At 36.5% G+C, this 23,874-nt stretch overlaps 1 protein-coding gene across 1 annotated transcript; it reads left to right on the plus strand.

The window, feature by feature from the left end:
• The first annotated feature begins 1,342 nt into the window (after nt 1-1,342).
• Nucleotides 1,343-23,493, plus strand: LOC140789873 (peptide methionine sulfoxide reductase A5). The gene is made up of 4 exons (XM_073139754.1): nt 1,343-1,813; nt 16,178-16,290; nt 17,602-17,746; nt 22,972-23,493. Exons 1-4 carry the CDS (start codon nt 1,532-1,534, stop codon nt 23,167-23,169), a joined length of 738 nt encoding a protein of 245 aa, XP_072995855.1. The 5' UTR covers nt 1,343-1,531; the 3' UTR covers nt 23,170-23,493.
• Nucleotides 23,494-23,874: the final 381 nt, after the last annotated feature.

The following is a 23,874-nucleotide window of genomic DNA, read 5'->3' on the forward strand; positions in this document are numbered from 1 at the left end:
ACAATTCCATACAATATTTTTGATAAATTAAAGAGTTAATTACACACGTTTTACACGTACTCTCTGAACTTTTTATTTACCTCATAGACCCTCTAATTTAAGAAAAGTTTTACTTTAGAATACATGTTGTTATTGTTTTTCTTAGTGGAAGGATTTATGTGAATTTTCTTTTAAGTTCAAGGGTTCTATGTGGATAAAAAAAGGGGGAAACTATATATTACCTCCCTCTGGTTAAGCTTAAATTCATTTCACCCTCTCTAATTTTATTTATGTCATTTTGTCTCGTTTTAAATCAGAAGTTATTTTTTCTATCATAGATGGAAAATGAAGATCCTCGTTCGAGGCAAAATTATAGATAATTTGATAAGTTTTTCAACGTATTAAAATAATATCAACTAAATTTTAGATGATAAAGATTGATAATATATTGAGTATATATATATATGTTGTTACCTCTAAATACATTTACCCCATTGCGGTTATGCCCAAATTATTTTACCCCCTTATATTTTAAAAAGTCTTAAACTATACTAGTCCATGTATTTATGACTAAAATAGGACTGTTAGCTTTTCTATTCAAGCACACCTAAATAATTTTAAAAATTAAATGGCGAGTTGAATTTCCTACATTTTTATTTTTTTATGAACAAAAATGCCATTCCCCTCTTATATAACCATTTCTTTCTTTAAATAATATCCACGTATTTCCTACTCTTACTTTCTGGATTGTGCTAACTATGTAGTATGTTTTACTAAATCTAATTCTTTTGTGAAGCTTAATAGTTATATCACATCTAGGAATAATATAAAATATAGGGTTAAAAAATTATATAAAAATCTAACTATTAGCCTAATAAACACGACGAAAGCATTTCGTGACGTTTTGATAAAGAAACTAACGGTTCAGTCATAAGTATAGGGACTAGTTTGAGATTTTTTGAAGTATATGAATGTAAAATGATTTTGGAGATAAGTATAGGGAGGTAAAATATATTTAATTTTATATTTTTATTATCTGAAATTCGATTAGTATTATTTTAGATGAGTTGACAAACTTATTCAATTATCTATACTTTTATTTTTAATGAGTATTTTCAAATTTGACTTATTGATTGATAAATATAATAAATTTTATAATAATTTTAGTTTAAATATAATTTTAAGATGGTAAAGTGATAAAAAAATTAGAAGGGTGAAGTAAATTGAGCCCTAACCACAAAACGTAAGTGTAAGTTAAAAAAGGAGTGTATATAGAAAATGATAGGAAAAAAAGTGTATATAGAAAATGATGATAGTATGGAAGACCAATTATAATTATTTCTAAATAAAAAAAAGAATTTTAATGACTAGCTCGGTATGTAAGAGAATTTTAGTCGATCGTTGCTCCATCTTTTTCGACTGGTTTGATAGTTCCCTATTCCAAAATCCAAATCGACCAATTAATTCGTCCATTTCATCTCGTTGATCGCATCTCTTCTGCAATTTCCCAATTCTAGATTCTGTTTCTCCTCTTCGCTACCCGCAATCTTCGATGAATCTCCTAAGAATTTTCGTGCTGTCCTTTCTCGCCCTCTCCGCTTCCATGGTTGATCCAGCCCTAGGTATAAGATTCCCCGAACGGACTCAGGATTCCTCCCGCCAGCCGACGAGCCAGTCCCTGAGAACCGCAGTCTTCGCCCTCGGCAGCTTCTGGCGCTCGGAGGCCGTTTTCGGATGCGTTCCCGGTGTCATTCGGACCTCTGTCGGCTACGCCGGCGGATCTAAGATCAACCCTGACTACCGGAACCTTGGAGATCACGCCGAGTGCGTAAAGGTTAACTTTCACTTTCTCCTTGCAAGTTTTAGATAGTACCTTTTGGATTCTTTTGGATTTCTTCGTAACAATTAGTATGATTTCATGATAGCTTTTATTATGTGCATTGCTGAATTTGTTTGAGAGTAAGATTGATACACTCAATACAGAGTGAATTTTGAGGGTGTTAATTTTTTTATTACAATCTTTACTCGGGTTTGGCCTTGGTTTTGGATCATTCGTGCGATCTGTTCTGTCGGAAACTCAAAGGTCAAAACCATGCTGAACCTTTTTGCCTCTTTGTGTTTGTGGTTGAATAATGGTGCATGCGCTTTAGTAAGCACCTAGAATTTGTTGTTCCTTTTCAGATTGCAAGAGTCTACAGAGTACTTCACTGTTTATTGATGATGATAGTTGAGCATCCAACAACTTCTGGATGCCATTCTTTCTATTTTCTCGTATCAGTAAATGCTTCTAGGTAAATAGATTTAAACACAAAGACTACCGGTTCAGGAGGATTGGTACATCAGATTCATTTACTTTTAGATTTTCCTCTGTGGTTCCTAGGATCCTCAGAGGTATCCCAAAGAAACTAAACTATTATTTGTCATTGGTCTCCATGAATGAAAATTCTTATTATGTTATCCACCAGGACATGCATCATTGGTGCAACATATATTTCGTGATCATATATGCCAAAAATAGGTTTATACTTGCAGGACATTCTTCAATACTTTGATCCAATCATCCAATAATATCAAATTATGATTTTCTTATTTTTATACTTGATCATGATTGATGCGAACATCATGATAGGACTCGATGGCGTGTGTACCAGCGCAGGAGGTGCCGACAGTTGATGATCCCTCTTATAGGGATTTGGTTCTGATTTTGATTTATTTATGGTGTCTTTTGTTTATTTTCTATGTAGGATGTTTTTTTGCTTAATTCCATTATAGGTCTATATATAGATCCGTTATATTTTTTTTAGAGGTGAATGAAAGTTTGTGATTTTGTTCTCTAGAGAATTTTGGTGTGAACCATTTCTTAGGGTGGAGGTGTGAAACCTTATTCCTTCCCTTCTTATATTCCTATTTCATCTTTCTTCACCACGTTTTGTATCATTTTTGGTATCAAAGCGAATGATCCTAGTTTATGGACGTCCCTCGTCCCGAATTCTACGCTGCTCCACATTTGTTCTTCGCATAACCAATCGCTTCACGAACACCGGAACGTCAAGAAATCCGGTGCACAACGAGCAAGGAAATTACCGTCGACGAGAAAACAAAAAGAGTCTATTATCATAGCGGAATCATTACCGCGTAAGATTCCAAGTCCTTCAAAAATTAATTGTTATTGCATTATTCAGTGATCTACTAGTCCATATTTATTTATTTTTTTATAGATTGAAAAAAAACCTTGAATTTTCGGTGTTTCAAAATTTTGAAAATTTCCATTTTGGCTCTTAATTTCTGTTAAAATCCCAACCAATTCCTTCTTTCCCTAAACTTCCAACCAAATTTCCTTTTTCTTCTCAACATCCCAACAAATCCCATATTTCCTAAACCTCTATCAAACTGTTTTTTTTCTTCTCCCTCCAATATTTCCAATTTTGAAATTTTTCCTCCCTAACTTGAAACCAACCCCTTCAAATCAGCTCCAAATCCAAACCCATTAGCCACCCAACCCAAACTCACTCACACCCATTAACCCAAACACTTCCAACCTAACCCAACCCCATTAAACCCATCAAACTTGAACCCAAAACCCATTAATCCAAAATCCAAAACCTATTAGACTAAATTCTCAACCCGTTAGTCATCATGATCCCAACCCGTTAGCCATCTTCATCCCCAACCTCCCCTTCACCTCACACTGAGCCCTAGCCAATTTCCCGTCGCTGCTGCCCCGACGCCGCCCCGGTTCTGCCCCGCCCCGACGACGCCACCCGACACCGTCGCTCCACCCAACGACGCCGCCTCGATGCTATTTCTCCACGACGACACTGTCTCGACCCCTTTGCTCCACCCGACGACGGCGAGGCCGCATCGACGCCTTCCACCGACGACACCGCTACCAGGGCTTCTCGACAGTGACGCCCTCCTTCTCCACCTCTGACGACTACATTCTTCACCGACGATGCCGTCCCTTTTGACGCTTGCAGCCATTACTGACGACGCCGATGCCAGTGCCTTGATCTCCCATTACCTTAACTGAGATTGATTGCCACTACCGGAGGGAGTGATCACCGTGCCTTGTTTCCCGCCGTAGCTGACTGTGACCATCCCTGCTGGACCGTCCGATCTCTCCACTGTCTCAAGTCTTGCTGCCGATGTCGCCGACATTGCTGCTGGCCATTCATTGGTGCTAACGGAAGGGACCTGACCACAAGATATTGTGGACGAAGAGAGGAGAAAGAAGGGTGAAAAGAAAATAATTAAATTTTAATTCTTTTTTTTTTTCAGATGATCAGTTACATGCTCTTTTCATCGTATTAAATATTTTTGGGCCATTCTTTTCTAGTATCATCTCTAAACTTTTATTAATTTCTGCTATCCACATATAGTGAGGGAGATATTATATAGAAACCTTATGTGCTTTAGTCCTGATATTAAGAGTTGAACTGTGTCGAATAGAATATTAGTATTATGTTAATTTTTGGAAAGAAATTTGAAGGGCTTAGCATTTATTAAATGTGACTTTTGTTTAAAAACCATTAAATCTTGACATAAATCTTTGAATCTTTTGAATAGAAAATCTAATTCAACTAAGTATTCGTTTTTAAGATTTTTTTGACTGCATAGCATATCATCTCATATCATTTAGATCAAGACATTTGTATTTGGATTAAATTTAGGAGAATCATGGCATAAACCATGCCGTTATACCCGAAGACCGGTTTTCCCGAAAAGGTCGATACGATATGTGTTAGTTTAGTAGGAGTAGGAGTAGGAACAAGCCCATCAAATAAGTGGAGGATTCATTAAATTGTGAAACGTTACCCTGCCATAATGTGATGTGTTTCCAATGCCAATAAAAAGTGATGAAAGCAGACAGACGATTTTAGGCCCATTATCTGTCAAAGTCTGGTTTTCTTCTTTTAGCAGGTTTGACGTACGCCCCGTTGACCGGTGTAAAGTTTCCTTAACTCTTTGCGCAGTTTCATAGTGTTCCTCACCAACGATCCGAGGTTGTAACATAGTTGACGTTGACCTCACGGATTGAAAACATTATCTTATGTGTGTAGCGGAAGGGCAAAGGTGAGGGAGACAAGGACAAGGAAAAGGATAAGGAGAGAAAGTCCGACTCCAAGGAGGAAGCGGCACGCCCAGGCCTCAAGGCAGAATGAGGTCTTCATTTTATTAGGTTAGAACACTATTTAATTTTGTTTAAATTAGTAAGCATAAAATAAAAATAAAGCAATACCTAACCCATTCATTGCATATTAATGTATGCCAACACGTAGAGGTAAGGTTTATTTCCTCAGTGATTCTAGTGAGTCCAGCAGTAGCAGTATGGATCTCGAACTTATTAAGAAGCTCGACGATATTATGGGTCAACTAGGTACCTTAGCTCAATAAGTCAGAGATAATCAGAATACTTTGCTTGGGTATCAATAGGTGACTGATGAACGACTACATAGGGTACAAAGACCCTGTGAGCACACCGCTCCTCAAAATAATTACTGCTTTGACCTTGAACATGGTGAATCTCCCACTCCTTTACCTCGTCAACACTTTCAAGGGAATGAGTGAGATCCTGATGAATGGTACCTTCGAAGCATTAAAGTTGATGCTCCGATGTTTGATAGTCGTTTAGATCCGTAGTGCTTCTTGGACTAGATCAAAGACATGGACTGTTACTTTAAATGGTATGATATGTCGAAAATTTGAAAGGTCAGGTTTGTTGCCATGAAATTGACTGGGCAAGCAAACCAATACTAGACCAATGTTGAGACTCTTCGTGAGATTAGGGGTGAGCTTCAAATTGAAATTTGGGTTGACATGAAAAATGAGCTAAAATGTAAATATCTCTCATCTTCTTATTACCCTAAACTTTTAGATAGATGGAACCGACTTACCCAAGGGAGTAAGTTAGCTAAGGATTACGTTGCGACTTTTGATGAATTGCTTATTCTAGAGTGATCAAATCAGAAATCCTATGCAAATTTTGTCCAGATTTAGGGTTGGCCTGCGCGAAGAGTTGAGAAGTGAACTTTTTGCCCGTAATATGATACTTTGGAAAAAGTTTACAGCTTAGTTCAAGACTTAGAGGAGTCTAGACCTAACCACATCTCAAGAAATTATGAAACAAGACCTTAAATTCATAAATCCTCCATAGGTTCTCATCAAGCCAAATCTACCAATCAATATTTTAATCGATCTACCCCTAACCCTTCACAATCCAAGGTAGAATACAAAGGTAAGAGCGTCGAGAAAGACTTTTCTAAGATTAATCCTCGGGCCAAATGCTATAAGTGTCAAGACTATGGACATGTTACTACAAATTGTGCGAGCTCGTATAAAATAATTTTAATTGAGGAACCCTTTGAAGAAGGCTCTGAGCAAGACTTTGATGGATATGTTCACCATGTAGACGGTGAAAGAGATTTTGAAGACGAAGAGGAAGAAATTACCCTAGGATGTCTGAGGCACATAGACTCCACAAGGTTACATGTTAGATGTGCCCTCTCTCAACCTAAAGTCAATGATGATTAGAGGCGTAGCTCCATTTTCCACACATTCACAAAAATTGGGGGCAACAATTGTGAAGTAATTGTGGTTTTCCGTGTCGTCCACCATTATTTCAAAACTAAACTTGAGAGTGGTTTCCCATCCTAATCCTTAAAAGGTTTTGTAGATCAATTCAACCACACTTGAGATAAAAGAGCGTTGTTTGGTTCTAATTGAATTCACGACTTATAAGGATAAAATCTGGTGCGATGTATTGACCATGGATGTGAGTCAAATTATTCTTAGAAGGCCTTGGCTATTTGATAATGATGTGTATATTTATGGTCGTTCAAATATCTGCATGTTTGAACACGAGGGTAAGAAGATCAAAATTCTTCCATCGCAGCTTAGAAATGGTAAGATGGAAAAGAAGTCTGAACCCATCCACTCGGACAGTAAAGTCAGCTTGATTAGTGTGAGAAGCATTGAACGCGAGATGAGTAAAGGAACTCCTATTTTGATTCTTGCTACTCGAGAAATTCTGAACGAGCCTAATGAATCGATTCCTTTTGAAGCCACTGCTGTGATTCAGGAATTCTCGGATGTCTTTTCGGAGGATCTCCCCGATGAATTGCCACCAATGAGAGATATTCTATATGCTATCGATTTCATTTCGAGTGCATCTTTTTCTAACTTGCCTCATTACAAACTTAATCCAACTGAACATGCTGAACTCAAACGGCAAGTTGACGAGTTATTGAAAAAATGCTTTTTGAAGGAAAGTCTAAGTCCTTGCGCAGTTCTCGCATTGTTAACGCCAAAGAAAGATGGAATGGAACTTGGCGCATGTGCGTCGATAGCTGCGCCATTAATCGAATAATGGTAAAATAACGTTTTCCCATTCCTCATTTGGATGACATGCTGGACATGATGGCAAGGGCCACGATTTTTTCAAAGATTATACGCTTTGGCGATGAATGGAAGACTGCGTTTAAAACAAAATGTGGGTTATATGAATGGACAGTTATGCCTTTTAGTTTGACTAATGCTCCAAGTACTTTCATGAGAGTGATGACTCAAATATTACAACCTTTTATGGGATAATTTTTAGTCGTATACTTTGATGACATCTTTATCTATAGTCGATCTTGGGAGCAACATATAGATCATCTTCGTCAAGTCTGTGCTGTCTTGAGAAGAGAGCAACTGTATGCAAACATTAAGAAATGTACGTTTCTGACAAACAAAGTTGTTTTCTTAGGTTTCATTGTTTCAGCTGAAGGAGTGTCTGCTGACCCTGATAAGGTCAAAGCTATTAATGAATGACCTGAACCCCATACCATAAGAGACGTGATAAGTTTTCATGGGCTCACTACTTTCTATCGTCAGTTCATCAAGGGGTTTAGTACTATTATGGCTCCGATAATATAATGCCTCAAGAAAGGTGAATTTGAGTGGTTAGCAAGTGCCACTAAAGCTTTCATTGAAATAAAAAAGAAAATGGTGGAAGCCCCTGTCATGCGACTCCCCGATTTTACTAAAGCTTTTGAGGTCACTTGTGATGCTTTTGGAGTTGGTATAAGAGGAATCCTAAGCTAAGAAGGTCATCCGATTGCTTACTTTAGTGAAAAGCTGAATGAAACTAGACAAAGATATACCACTTACGATAAGGAATTTTATGCTTTGGTTCAATCTCTTCGCCACTAGAGATATTATTTGCTCCCTCAAGAATTCGTAATCTTCTCTGACCATGAAGCTCTTCATTACCTTAACTCTCAGAAGAAGCTTAACGCTAGACATGGCAGGTTGGTTGAATTTCTCCAGGACTATACGTACACCTTGCGACACAAGTCTGGAGCAGATAACAAAACGGCTGATGCACTGAGTCGTCGTATGATTCTACTTTCAAGGATGAATGTAGAAGTAATAGGATTTGATAAAATCAAAACTGATTATGAATCATGTTCGGATTTTCATGAAGTTTATAATTTATTAAGTGATGGAGCGACTCAAGAAATAGATGGTTTCATCTTGCAGGATGGCTATCTATTTAAGTCTCGAAAGTTATGCATTCCTAGCACCTCGTTAAGGGAATTTTTAATTTGGGAATTGCATGTTGGGGTTTAGCTGGACATTTTGGGCATGCGAAAACTATTGAAGCTACGAAACATCGATTTTTTTAGCCAAGTTTAAAGAGAGATGTTATGAGACTTGTTAGTTAATGTCATCCATGTCAACTTGCTAAGCAGCGAAAGCAAAATATAGGATTGTACACGCCTTTACCTGTTCCTAATTGTCCTTGGTAAGATGTTAGTATGGACTTCGTACTTGGACTTCCAAAGACCATCCGAAAGCATGATTCCCTTCTTGTGGTGGTGGATCGATTTTCAAAGATGGCCCACTTTATACCCTGTTCTCGAATTTTTGATGCCTCTTGAGTTGCTAAAATCTATTTTGATGAAATCGTTAAGCTGCACAGGCTACCAAAAACTATTGTATCAGATAGGGATGTGAAATTCACTAGCTAATTTTGGAAAATCGTATGGCATAAAATGGGAACCAAGCTTCAGTATTCAACCGCTTTCCACCCACAAACGGACGGGCAAACTGAAGTAGTCAATAGGAGCTTAGGTAACCTACTGAGAACTCTTATCGGCGAGAATCTAAGAGACTAGGATCAAAAACTGCCAACTGCTGAATTTGCATATAATAATTTTGTTAATAGATCAATAGGTCTAAGTCCAACTGAGGTAGTATATGGTTACACACCTAGACAACCTATAGATCTCATTCCTATGTTCCTATTCTGATTCTTGCTGCTCGAGAAATTCTGAATGAGCCTAATGAATCGATTCCTTTTGAAGCCACTGTTGTGATTGAGGAATTCTCGGATGTCTTTCTGGAGGATCTCCCAGATGAATTGTCACCAATGAGAGATATTCAACATGCTATCGACTTCGTCACGGGTGCATCTTTTCCTAACTTGCCTTATTACAGACTTAACCCAACTGAACATGCTATACTCAAACGACAAGTTGACGAGTTATTGAGAAAAGACTTTTTGAAAGAAAGCCTAAGTCCTTGCGCAGTTCTCGCATTGTTAACGCCAAAGAAAGATGGAACCTGGCGCATGTGCGTCGACAGCCGCGCCATTAATTGAATAACTGTAAAATACCGTTTTTCCATTCTTTGTTTAGATGATATGCTGGACATGATGGCAGGGGCTACGATCTTTTCAAAGATAGATTTAAAAAGTGGTCATCACCAAATTTGTATATGCTTTGGCGATGAATGGAAGACTACGTTTAAAACAAAAGATGGGTTATATGAATGGACGGTTATGTCTTTTGGCTTGACTAATGCTCCAAATACTTTTATGAGAGTGATGACTCAAATATTACGATCTTTTATGGGACAATTTTTAGTCGTATATTTCGATGACATTCTTATCTATAGTCGATCTCAGGAGCAACATATAGATCATCTTCGTCAAATTTGCGCTGTCTTGAGGAGAGAGCAACTATATGCAAACCTTAAGAAATGTACCTTTCTGACAAATAAAATTATTTTCTTGGGTTTCATTATTTCATCCAAAGGAGTGTTTGCTGACCCTGATAAGGTCAAAGCTATTAATGAATGGCCTAAACCTCGTACCATAAATGACGTGAGAAGTTTTCATGGGCTCGCTACCTTCTATCGTCGGTTCATCGGGGGTTTAGTACCAAGAAATGTGAATTTGAGTGGTCAGCAAGTGCCACTAAAGCTTTCACTGAAATCAAAAAGAAAATGGTGGAAGCCTCTGTTATGCAACTCTCCGATTTTACTAAAGTTTTTGAGGTCATTTGTGACGCTTCTGGAGTTGGTATAGGAGGAATCCTAAGCCAAGAAGGTCATTCGATTGCCTACTTTAGTGAAAAGCTGAATGAAACTAGACAACAGTATACCACTTACGATAATGAATTTTATGCTCTGGTTCAATCTTTTCGCCATTGGAGACATTATTTGCTCCCTCAAGAATTCATAATCTTCTCTTACCATGAAGCTCTTCGTTACCTTAACTCCCAGAAGAAGCTTAACGCTAGACACGGCAGGTGGGTTGAATTTCTTCAGGACTATACGTACACCTTGCGACACAAGTCTGGAGCAGACAACAAAGTGGCTGATGCACTTAGTTGTCGCATGATTCTTCTTTCAAAGATGAATGCAGAAGTAATAGGATTTGATAAAATCAAAACTGATTATGAATCATGTCCGGATTTTCATGAAGTTTAAAATTTATTAAGCGATGGAGCGACTCAAGAAATAGATGGTTTCATCTTGCATGATGGCTATCTATTTAAGTCTCAAAAATTATGCATTCCCAGCACCTCGTTAAGGGAATTTTTAATTTGGGAATTGCATGCTGGGGGTTTAGCTGGACATTTTAGGCATACGAAAACTATTGAAGCTACGAAACATCGATTTTTCTAGCCAAGCTTAAAGAGAGATATTATGAGACTTGCTAGTCGATGTCATGCATATCAACTCGCTAAGCAGCGAAAGCAAAATATAGGATTGTACACGCCTTTACCTGTTCCTAATTGTCCTTGGCAAGATGTTAGTATGGACTTCGTACTTGGACTTCCAAAGACCATAAGAAAGCATGATTCCCTTCTTGTGGTGGTGGATCGATTTTCAAAGATAGCTCACTTTATACATTGTTCTCAAACTTTTGACGCCTCTCGAGTTGCTAAAATTTATTTTGATGAAATCGTTAAGTTGCACGGGCTATCAAAAACTATTGTATCAGATAGGGATGTAAAATTCACTAGCTATTTTTGGAAAACCATATGGCATAAGATGGGAACCAAGCTTCAGTATTCAATCGCTTTCCACACATAAACTGACGGGCAAACTGAAATAGTCAATAGGAGCTTAGGTAACCTACTGAGAACTCTTGTCGGCGAGAATCTAAGAGATTGGGATCAAAAACTGCCAATTGTTGAATTTGCATATATTAATTTTGTTAATAGATCAATAGGTCTAAGTCCAACTGAGGTAGTATATGGTTACAAACCTAGACAACCTATAGATCTCATTCCTATGTTCCATTATCATAGGTTGTCTGAGTTTGCATCTGCATTCGCATCACATATTCATGACTTGCATAAAGAAATCAGTAATAAAATTGTTCAAAATAATATTAATTATAAAATTTGAGCTGATCTAAGGAGACTCAAAGAATTTAATGTTGGAGATTTTGTGATGATCCAGAGACGTCTGAAACGGTTCCCACTTAGAACTTGTCAAAAGTTGCATGCACAAAGTGCCGGACCTTTTAAAATTCTCAAGAAAATTAATGATAATGCTTATGTTCTAGATCTCCCCAGAGATTTCGGCATCAGTTCTACTTTTAATATTGAGGATCTAGTAGCTTATAAAGGTCTAGATTTTACCCCTGATAACCCACTAGATACTGAGCCTACTAATAAGCCTATTTATGAGAAACCCTCTTTACCTTCACTTCCCAATATTCTACCTAACACAGCAGACGAAATTGATAAAATTTTAGATAATGAGATTATTTCAATTAGAGAAAGTGGAGCTCAACGATATCTAGTATGTTGGAAAGAACGACCTACATCTAATGATACGTGGCTTGATCGCCACGATTTGGAGGTGCATCACCCTGATACCTTAGAGCAGTATGAGAGCAGCAGAGTAGCACACTCGACGGAGTCTTCTTTGAAGGGTTTCTCAGTTAAACTTGTTTTATATGGGTTTGCACAATTTGCAGTAACATGTCCATAGCCTTGACACTTATAACATTTGACCCGAGGATTAATTTTAGAAAAGTCTTTCTCGACGCTCTTACTCTTATATTCTACCTTAGATTGTGAAGGGTTAGGGGTAGATCGATTAAAAGATTGATTGGTAGATTTGGCTTGATAGGACTTGTGGAGAATTTATGAATTTGAGGTCTTGTTTCGTAATTTCTTGAGATGAGGTTAGGTCTAGACTCCTCTACGTCTTGAACTAAGCTATAGGTTTTTTCCAAAGTATCAATGTTATGGGCAAAAAGTTCACTTCTCAACTCTTCGCGCAGGCCAGCCCTAAATCTGGACAAGATTTGCATAGGGGTTTCTGATTCGATCATGCTACATTAAACAAGCAATTCATCGAAAGCCTTAATGTAATCCTTAGCTGACTTACTCTCTTGGGTAAGTCGGTTCCATCTGTCTAGAAGTTTAGGGTAATAAAAAGTTGGGAGATATTTACGTTTTAGCTTATTTTTTATGTCAACCCAAATTTCAATTGGAAGCTCACCCCTAATCTCACGAAGAGTCTCAATGTTGGTCTAGTATTAGTTTGCTTGCCCAGTCAATTTCATGGTAGCAAACCTGACCTTTCGGATTTTCGACATATCATACCATTTAAAGTAACGGTCTATGTCTTTGATCTAGTCCAAGAAGTACTGCTAATCTAAACGACCATCAAATATTGGAGCATCAACTTTAATGCTTCGAAGGTACCATTCATCGGGATCTCGCTCATTCCCTTGAAAGTATTGACGAGGTAAAGGAGTGAGAGATTCACCACATTCAAGGTCAAGGCGGTAATTATTTTGAGGAGCAGTGTGCTCACGGGGTCTTTCTACCCTATGTAGTTGTTCATCGGTTACCCGTTGATACCCAAGCAAAATATCTTGATTATCTCTGACTTGTTGAGCTAAGGTACCTAGTTGATTCATAATATTGTCGAGCTTCATAATAAGTTCGGGATCCATACTGCTACTGCTGGACTCACTAGAATTACTGAGGAGATAAGCCTTACCTCTACGTGTTGGCATACACTAATATGCAATGAATGAGTTATGTATTATTTTATTTTTATTTTATGCTTGCTAATTTAAACAAAATTAAATAGTGTTCTAACCTAATGGAATGCAAATGTCTTGATCTAAATGATATGAGATGATATGTTATGCAGTCAAAAAAATTTTAAAAATGAATACTAAATTGAATTTAGATTTTCTATTTAGGAGATTTAATAGTTTTTGAACAAAAGTCACATTTAATAAATGCCAAGTCTTTTAAATTTCTTTCCAAAAATTAACATAATACTAATATTCTTCTATTCGGCACAGTTCAACTCTTAATATCAGGACTAAAGCATATATGGTTTCTATGTAATCTCTCCCTCACTATATGTGGACAGCAGGAACTGATAAAAGTTTAGAGATGATATTAGAAAAGAATAGCCCAAAAATATTTAATACAATGAAAAAGCATGTACCTGGCCATTTGAAAAAAAAATTAAAATTTAATTATTTTCTTTTCACCCTTCTTCTTTCTCCTCTCTTTGTCCACAATATCTTGTGGTACAGGTCCCTTTCATCAGCACCAATGAATGGTCAGCAGCAATGTCGGCGATATCGGCAGCAAGGCCTGAGACAGTGGAGAGATCGGATGGTCCGGCGGTAATGGTCGCAGTCAGCTACGGCGGGGAACAAGGCACAATGATCACTCCCTTTGGTAGTGGCGATCAATCTCAGTTAAGGTAACGGGAGATCAAGGCACGGGCGTTGGCGTCATCAATAATGGCTGCAAGCGTCAAAAGGGACGGCGTCGTTGGTGAATAATGTAGTCGTCGGAGGTGGAGAAAGAGAGCGTCGCTGTTGAGAAGCCTTGGTAGCGGCGTTGTCAGTGGAAGGCGTCGATGCGGCGTCGCCGTCGTCAGGTGGAGCAAACGGGTCGAAGCAGTGTTATCGTGGAGCAATGGCGTCACTGGGTGGAGTGACGGTGTCGGGCGGCATCAGGGCAGCAGCGACGAGAAATTAGCTAGGGCTCTGTGTGAGGTGAGGGGGAGGTTGGGGATAAAGATGGCTAATGAATTAGGATGATGATGACTAACGGGTTGAGGATTTAGTTTAATAGGTTCTAAGTTTTGGATTAATGGGTTTAAGTTTGATGGGTTTAATGGGGTTGGGTTGGGTTGGAAGTGCTTGGTTTAATGGGTGTGAGTGAGTTTCAGTTGGGTGGCTAATGGGTTTGGATTTTGAGCTAATTTGTAGTGGTTGATTTCAAGTTTGGGAGGGGAAATTTTGAAAATTGAAAATATTGGAGGGAGAAGAAAAAGAAAAGACAGTTTGGTAGAGGTTTAGAAAAGATGAGATTTGTTGGGATGTTGAGAAGAAAAAGGAAATTTGGTAGGAAGTTTAGAAAAAAAAAGAATTGGTTGGGATTTTAACAGAAATTAAGAGCCAAAATGGAAATTTTTGAAATTTTGAAACACTGAAAATTCAAGTTTTTTTTAATCTATAAAAAATAAATAAAGATGGACCAGTAGATCACTGAATAATGCAACAACAATTTATTTTTGAAGGACTTGGAATCTTACGCGGTTGTGATTCCGCTATGACAATATTCTTTTTGTTCCTCGTCGACGGTAATTTCTTTGCTCGTTGTGCGCCGAATTTCTTGACGTTTTGGTGTTCGTGGAGCGATTGGACGTGCAAAGAATAATGTGGAGCGGTGTAGAACTTGGGAGGAGGGACGTCCATAAACTAGGATCCTTCGTTCTGATATCAAAAATGATGAAAAATGTAGTAGAGAAGATGAAAGAGGAAAATAAGAAGGGAAGGAACGGGGTTTCACACCTCCACCCTAAGAAACGATTTCATACCAAAATTCTCTAGAGAGCAAAATCACATAAACTTTCATTAACCTCCAAAGAAAATATAACGGGTCTATATATAGACCTATAATGGAATTAAGCAAAAAAACACTCTACATAAGAAATAAACAAAAGACACCCTAAATAAATCAGAATCATATCCCTATAGAAGGGATCATCAACTGTCTGCGCCTCCTGCGCTGGTATATACGCCATCGAGTCCTATCAGTGATGTCCACATCAAGGCGTCACTGTACATATTTCTTTTTGAGGTTTATAGCTTGCTAGAAAAAGATGACTGGAGGAAAAGGAACCATGTAGCCACCCGCAAATACTTTGGATTAGAAGGTTTTTGCATCTTACTAGATAGGTTTGCAGATTCAGTCTTCATAGATGGATTTATAAGATCTAGTTTGGTTTGAGGAATCTTCAACAGCGTTCTTGCCTATTTTCATCAATTACAATGAACTATGGTAGCAAGGCAAATTGCTGGGATAGTAGATGAGGAGGTCTTAATAGGTGGATAATTTTTTTTCTCTTTACTTTGTACCTTCACTTAAATTCTTTACCTAACCACTTTATATGACTTAGGGTTTGCAAGTTTTGACTTGAAAATAATAGGACATACTTCTTATAATAACTTGTTGGGCATTCAGAAAATACAAAAGTCTAGTTGTCTTTAAGTGGGTTACTTCTTGGTGACCTGTACTTGAGTCATGAATTTCATCTATTGATAGATGGTTATTATAGGATGAAGTAAAGTTTATGTCATCAGCTCATTTTTTGCTCATTTCTTAATCATATGACAGAAGAACAAGGAGTCACGCAGTAAATTAATCGTCATTCTGATCTCTATGTTCATTTCCTTAAAACTTGATTTATGAATTGGACTTCTTCAGTTGTTCTTATTCTGATTTTTGAGTTCACACATTCATGCACCTTTGTAAAGATTATCTCTTCTAGTCTTAAGTATTATAAGTTCCCTTTGCTTGGACAGTTTTAGTAATGAAATTGTTGTGGCAGCCACTTTAAATCTAACTTTATAAATGCCATATAGGTTGAATATGATCCCAAGTCGATTCAATTCAAGCAGCTTTTAGATGTCTTCTGGGCCAGTCATGATCCTAGGCAGGTGTTTGGGCAAGGACCAGATGTAGGTAACCAGTATAGGTAATTGAACATTCTAGTCTGTTAACTTATTTCTCTTTTGATATTTACAATAGCATTTAGATTATATTATTGTTGACTAAGCTATATTAATGGCAAATTAGTTGCATGTACCTGTACAATTATCCCGAACAACTTGGACAATCAAAATTTTTCTTGGAATTCCTCTGATGTAATATGCAACATTGGAACTAGTAATTAGATAGGCATGCATAGGGCCAATCTCTCTGTTAGCAAGTTAATGTTGGCACAAGATATATCTTTTATCTTGCTGAAGGCTCATTAATGGTCTGATATTCTGCATATTTTGATTGAATAAATTGGTACTTTATCTTGATATATTGATTCACTTTTGCAGACAACAACCCTAATCAGGTTACAGGTAGCTAATAACAACATAAAAGACAACTAATTTAGGACCTTGTTTACTCTTGCTTTGGTGATTTAGAAATCTTAATCTTTTTTAAATCATTATCCAACTAATTTTCTCTTGGTTTGTAAAAGCAAGAAATTACCATGTCACCTTAGCTTAATCTCATGTGCATCAACTTCTAAGTTCTAATCAATTTACTCATTCTTCTCATTTAGAAAAAAATAAATTAATTAATACAAGACATTTTAATATCTTTTATAGTTTCAGAAATAGTTTTATCTTTTATTGACCTGCATCTATGGTCAACCTTCAGTTTGGAAGTTTTTATGATTGATGCTAAAGATGGTTATAAACTTATAATCTAACACTTAAAGCTCTTTAATTAAATAAATATTCAGAGAAAAACTCAGAAGAATTTATTTGTTTTCTTATAAGCCAATCTACTAATTAAATACTATTTATATGAAGCAATTATGATTCTCGAAGAAGGTTCAGATAATTCTGTATTGAGGACTTGAATAGTTGAATGCTCATCCATATTGTTCTGTACCTTCATTATGTTCTCTGAAGAGTCCTAGAAATTTTTTGACCTTAAATGGTCTTTACCTCACACCATTCGATTGTTTTGGTTCTTCTCTTCACACAAGAAAATAATGAGGGATGCTTAAAGAACACTTATGAATTAATCTGATAATTGGTTTGAATTTCTTTTGGAACATTTTTAAAGTTAATTTGATGGAGGCATGAATGAGCACATATTGAAGAAACATGGCAAGTAATATGAAGACGAGGTACTATGTTACAAATATTAGGGACATATGGAAGTATTCGTTTTCCAAGGGGAATAACATGTAGGGTCCTATGTTACAAATATTTCTGAGAGAATCTTGTTCCTTTTAAGACTGTACCGTTAGATGAGAACCTATTTTGCTTACTTGCAGATCCATCATCTTCACAAATGGGACCGTTGAGGCAAGGCTAGCTGCTGCTGGCAAAGAAAGGGAACAGGCTAAGATTAGGAGCAGTACCGTAACGACACAGATCCAACCACTGGGAACTTTCTATCCTGCCGAAGCAGAACATCAGGTATTTTATGTTTGATCTGTAAGTACTTTCAGTATCTTGATTTATGAGGGCATGATGCTTCCGTGAAGAAATCAACATATCATTTAGACTATTGGACCAGGGGTTATCTATTTTGTTTGTTCAAAATAATGAATACTATGTACGTCGAATGTGAATTCCATTAGTTACTTGGTAGTTTGAGCATTTGAAAATTGGTAGCCTCCAGTTAGTTTAGTTAGTTTAGTTAATGCACAGATAATAAATTGTTTCACATGGCAATGAATGACTAAGCGCAGTCTAGCATTGAGGCAACATCGTGGAAGTTATCCAAGTCATTGAAAAACAGCTTCACTGGTCCATCTTGCCGTAGATCCCATTCTGTACCACATCTAATACCAATTTACATGGTTAGGAATTGAGAGCCTTCTCTAGTTATCAATCTTGAAAATGTGCTTGCGACCCTCATGTTCTAGATTTTACTCATTCTAAGTTATTTGTCCAATATCATTTTCCTTATTTTCTTCAAGGTCAAAAAAGAAAAAAAATCTGCATTGATGAGATAAACCATTCCTTAGTTACCTTTTTCAATATCATATTTTCTATGTGAGCATCAGTTAATGTGATCGTAAGACTTGCCCTTTGCATTCATGAGATTATATGTTCAAATTTTCTCATAAATGAGAGTAAGATTATATGTCTCCCTCTTTAGACCTTGCGTAGGCAGGAGATTCATGTGCTAGAGAACCCTTTTTTAAATATCTCATTTTTTTTTTAATCTTATTGTTGAATTACCATTTCAAAGTCCTCTCATTGATATTTACTTGCTTCTGGTCAAGCACTTTTGTCTAATGAGCATGGCCCCACACTTATTTAGCATTGTATGGAGAGAAGAAACCTGTGTATTTTGCAAGGTTCCCAGTATTGGGATCGGGATCGGTATCGGCATGGCCCCACACTTATTTAGCATTGTATGGGGAGAAGAAACCTGTGTATTATGCAAGATTCCCAGTATTGGGATAGGGATCGGTATCGGCCGTCCAGAAAAACGATACCTATCGGCCGTTCGTATTGGATTAGACTTTTTTTTAATTATATAAAAATTTAAATATTATTTAAAAATACAGAAAAATGTAGAAAAATTTAGAAAAAATGACAGAAAAATAAGAAAATAAAAATTACTCAAATATGAAGTCTAAAAACTTAAAAAAATATATTAACTTACTCAATTTAAAATTTTGATGAATACCGAGCTGGTTCTCGTAAATTTCTATCGTCTTCATCATCATAATCACCATAAGTTTGTAAATATTGAATTCTGGGACCTAATGCTCCAAAAAGTGATTTCATCATACTAGTCATATTGTATGGATCTTATTGTGTGACTTGTGTCTGAGAAGGATAATAATCAACATTTGGATCTTTTGCTTGAAAATACTGAGGATAATAACTAGCATATGGATCTTGTGATGGCTCTAAACAATAAATACTCGATGTACCATAATCATAGGAAGCAACATTCTCATGACGACGTCACTGATATGTATATACATATTCAGTTTCTTTGTCTTTAATCCTTATGCTTCCTTGACTTTCCTCAACAAATGTAGATGGGGCGATCTCACCACCATATGTATCATTAGGACTATGACTAGTACTAGTAAGTATACTATCTCTCGCTGCTGAATGACTTGTACCAACCTCTGCCCTCGTCGTGGTCTCTCCCAATATCTCGTCTAACCATGGGTTATCTTTGTTATCTAATAACATGTCATCTATTTCTCTGATTCATGGAGTCAAGGGGTTTTCTTCATCAAAAACATGATTTAAATCAATCAGTTGTTCATTTTCTGTCTTTCTTCTTAAATTTCTCTCCTTCAATCTCATATTATAATGACAAAAAACTAACTTTTCTAATCTTTCCATTGTCAATCAATTGCGTATTTTTGTGTGGATTAAGGAGAAAGTAGTCCAATTTCTTTCACATTGTGATGAAGACATAATTTGACTTAAAATCTTCTTTGCTATTGATGTCAAATTTGGTGCCTCCTCCCATCCATAGATAGACCACCATTCAGCTGGACTGTTATGAGATATAGCTACAGTAACTTCAGTAGTACTGAATTGCCTAGCTCTTAATCTATATTTCTCCATCTGAAAATCGAAATATATTATTGCATACTAATTATATTGAAAGTTAAAACTTGAAACAAATAATAATAAAATTATTTAATTGAATCATAATTCACTTTTTTATCGCAAAGGATTTGTTTATGAATATCGGGCTCAATCTTGCTGATTACCTTCCTAACCTCCAACAAGACTTCACTATCATTATTGACATTTGTAGAGAATTGAAATCTTGGATTAAGAAAATATCTTATAGAAATTTAAAATTTATAAGCATTCAAGTTTTAAAATATTCATAAATAAAAATAAATTAGTAAATTAAAACTTAAAACTTAAAAGCAGGCCTACCAACAGCATGTATATCTCTATGTAGTTGTTTGTTCCATATAAAATCAATCATCTTCCACCACTTCCTATAACTTTGGCCCACATTTTTTTTATTGATTCTTTTGCTATATCCATTGCCTCATATAAGGAACTCATCTTCGACTTGTCATTACTATCTACAAGTCTTAATACTTTGATAAAAGGCTCAAATACTGTGGTGGCAATTATAATATTATCCCAAAATGCATTTCCAAGAGTCATATTTTTCAAAGTTTCACCTAAAAATTTATTTTTAGGTTTCATATTCTTAATTTTTATAAACCACTTCTGTGATGTAAACATCTGCATAATATCATCTTTGTAGCGCATGATACTCTTCAAGGCTAAAAAGTGTGGCAAATCTAGTGACGCTAGGTCTGATGATCTCCCTACCATCAGGCATCTACCTAAGTAAATTAAGAACCCAACCATAGTTATATATAAAATTTGTTAACCTTTGACCTTCATGTATGACCATGTCAATTTCAGGCTCTTTTGCAATATCCTCTAATATTAGATCAATACAATGTGTAACACATGGCGTCCAATATAAATGAAGTTCTTTTATCATAAAAGTAAATTTTCAGCAGCTTTATAATTTGCCCCATTATCAGTAACCATTTGGACTACTCTTTTTTCATCGATTTCTTATACTACATCATCCATCAACTGACAAATATAATCTACATTTTTAAAATGAGCAGTAGCATCCACAGATTTCAAAAATATTGTCCTCATGCCAGAGTACACTAAGAAATTAATTATATTTTTTTTCTGTTTTGTGTACTCCACCTATCACACATCAGTGTACAACCAAATTTATCTGAATACCGTTTAAATGTCTCAGTGTGAGTACGAAGTTCATCTACCTCTGAATTAAGATATTTAGTAGCAATATCATTTGAACTAGGAGGTAGAACACCAGGCCCTACTAATTGTATAGCATCCACCATTGAAAGGAATATAGTTGTAGAAGAAAAATTTAGGGATAGCCCTACCAATGTGTTTCTTTGCATTTTCAATTCCTTTGAGAGCTGTCTTGATAGAAGTTTGTGTACGATCTTTTTTTTTCTAAAAATATGTATCTATTGGTCTAATATTTCTAGACTTTGCTATAACACTAGGAGTCCTATGGGTAGAACTGCTGCCCTCATATTCTCTCTCCTCGTATATTAACTGATTAAGATTTCTGAAAGTTACCACCAGTGCTTCTTCTCATCTCTTCCTCTTCTTTATATATATTTATGCTATCTTCCATTGCCCTCCTCATCTGTCTCTCTTCACTTTGCTCACTGCTATCATCATCAATGTGTATAGGATTATGCATCAATTCTTCACGAACCATTGACTCTCTTTGTTGTGTAGATTGTTTATTCTTCTTTTTACCAATTAAATGAGCCAACATCTGCTTTGTAACTTCCAAGGACACTTTGAGTCCAAGTTGTTACATTTCCTTGTCTTCCAACTAAATATTATTTCAAATGGCTAACACCACCACTTATTTCCTTTTCACACTAGTTGCATTTAACACGTCTTTTATCTTGCCCAATAGTGCTGCAATGTCCTCACTCAATGTCGGTATCATGACTTCCCTTTTGGAGCCATTGATATTTTAACTCTGCAACTAAAAAACATAAATAAAAATCAAAATAAAATAAAAAATAATTTTAAATTTATGAGGCGGAACATCAGGCCCAATAGTGCTGCTGCTGCAGGTGCTGAGCAGCATAAGCAGCAGCAGCACTTGCAGCAGCACCTGCCGCAGGTGCAATGTGCACAATGAAAGAAAAAAGAATTATAAACTGAAAAAAACTCACCCAAAGTCGCTGGAGATCGAGGCCATCAAATCTTCGTCGAAAAACGTCATCGGAGGTCGAAGTCACCGGAGATCTACTGAGTCGCCGGTGAGAAAGAGTCCCGTGAGAGAGAGAGAGAAAGAAAGAAAAGAGAGAGAAAGAAAGAAAAGAGAGAGAAAAGAGAGAAAGAGAGGCAGGTGGTTGGGGGGATACCAATTATTGATGTCCCCCGGGTCGGATCCGACTCGTTTCCGAAACTGGAAACCTTGGTATTATGTTATATGCACCAAAAATGTGTCTAGAAGTTGAGATAACATTTCTTTTTAAATGCCATTCTATCCATTAAATCTAACTAACCACTGTTAAAATTTAAAATTAGAATAACAAAAGACCATTTTGCATGTGCCTTGTGTTGATTGCATGAGGTTTCACAAATGGCATTAGTCAAGTTCCTTCCCCTAATGGTTCCACCACTTTGAACTTCTCAGTCAGTTCATACCATCCTTGTGTGGTGTATCACACTACCTCTTGTTAAACCCTCATTTTATGCTTTTCCCGTTACATTTGGACCTGAATAAGCTCAATTGTGAGTATCCAGTTATTTTTTTTGGAAGCAACGTATATAATTTTGGGATTATGTACTGTTTTGTCTGCTTTTTATGCCAAAATGTATCTGCACTTTGTTCTGAACTTATTGAATATATAGGAGCAACTGAAATGTACAATTCAATGTCCATTTAATTGTTATGAGTACAGTTAGGTTTCAATTGGGAGAATTCCATCTATTTCTATTTTTCTCAAGAGGTAGCATGATGTGCAAGTTTTTGTAGTTCAGATTTTTCCAATTATTATTCATTGGCGAAAATAACATTCTGTAGAGTAATTGGAATAACCAATAATGTGAATGCCATATTTCATATAACTGCTTTGATTGATTGCAATTCATTTTTGTGGCAGAAATTTGAGCTGAAGCACAATAGGTTCTTGTTGCAACTGACTGGAAACATGCCTGATGAGGAATTCATTTCATCGACGCTGGCTGCAAAGCTGAATGGATATGTTGCTGAGCTATGCCCTCCAAACATTCAAAAGAAGATCGACTCTAAAATTGATGAGATCCTCAAGAATGGTTGGCCTATCTTAAGGGGTATTTAGTTTACTATGGCAAGCAATTCAACATTCTAATGAAGCTCAAGGCATTATAGATGTTGATAAGCTTCCAGAGAGTAGCGATGTAGTGGCATTTGCTGAATCTCTTGCCAGGATGCTAGCTATGTCACACAATCTCTGTTGCATCTGTTACTAATAGTATCACATCATTTATTTTGTCTTTTTTTTTTGTTTATAAAAGTTACAGCGCTCCTCGGTTTATGTTCGAAGGTTGAGTATTGCATAAGATGTCTGCGTAACGCCTTTCTAAATGTGGGTGACTTACAAGAATTTTATCTCCATCTCAAGTTTCTCTGTTTCTGCTGCACAGCCCTTTAAATCTGACTGAGCTGAGTAGAGCATTGCTGAACTATCAAAAGTTGGCTGCATCATCTATCAATATTATAGATTTCTTTCTTTTCTTTTTCTTATGATCAAAGGGGGAGTGAATCCTTCAAATTTAAGTGTAATAGTATTCTTCGAAGAATGAAATAGTTCTTAACCTCTCTAGAGGCCTGAAGGCTCCCTATTGAAATCTAGAACTGCAAAAGCCTTTTTGATGGAAAATTCGATGGTTTCTTCCTTCATTGATATGTCTGCAAGATTTGTCATTAATTTGAGTTCAATAGCTTGAGGAGTAATACTAGGCGAATTAAGAACATTGAAGGAGAAAAGAGATGTTCCATTGTTTCAGCTGCTTCATTGATGCAT

This window comes from Typha latifolia, chromosome 5 (assembly GCF_019914945.1).
Source record: "Typha latifolia isolate L0001 chromosome 5, TyphaL0001v2, whole genome shotgun sequence".
In the NCBI taxonomy this organism is placed as follows: Eukaryota; Viridiplantae; Streptophyta; class Magnoliopsida; order Poales; family Typhaceae; genus Typha; species Typha latifolia.

What these genes read in the sequence shown, in the direction of transcription:
- LOC140789873 (XM_073139754.1), top strand. Translation starts at nt 1,532, where the DNA reads ATGAATCTCCTAAGAATTTTCGTGCTGTCCTTTCTCGCCCTCTCCGCT. An exon ending in GATGTAGGTAACCAGTATAG is followed by an intron (nt 16,291 to 17,601) that starts GTAATTGAACAT and finishes GCTTACTTGCAG; the next exon opens with ATCCATCATCTTCACAAATG. An exon ending in CTGCCGAAGCAGAACATCAG is followed by an intron (nt 17,747 to 22,971) that starts GTATTTTATGTT and finishes TTTTTGTGGCAG; the next exon opens with AAATTTGAGCTGAAGCACAA.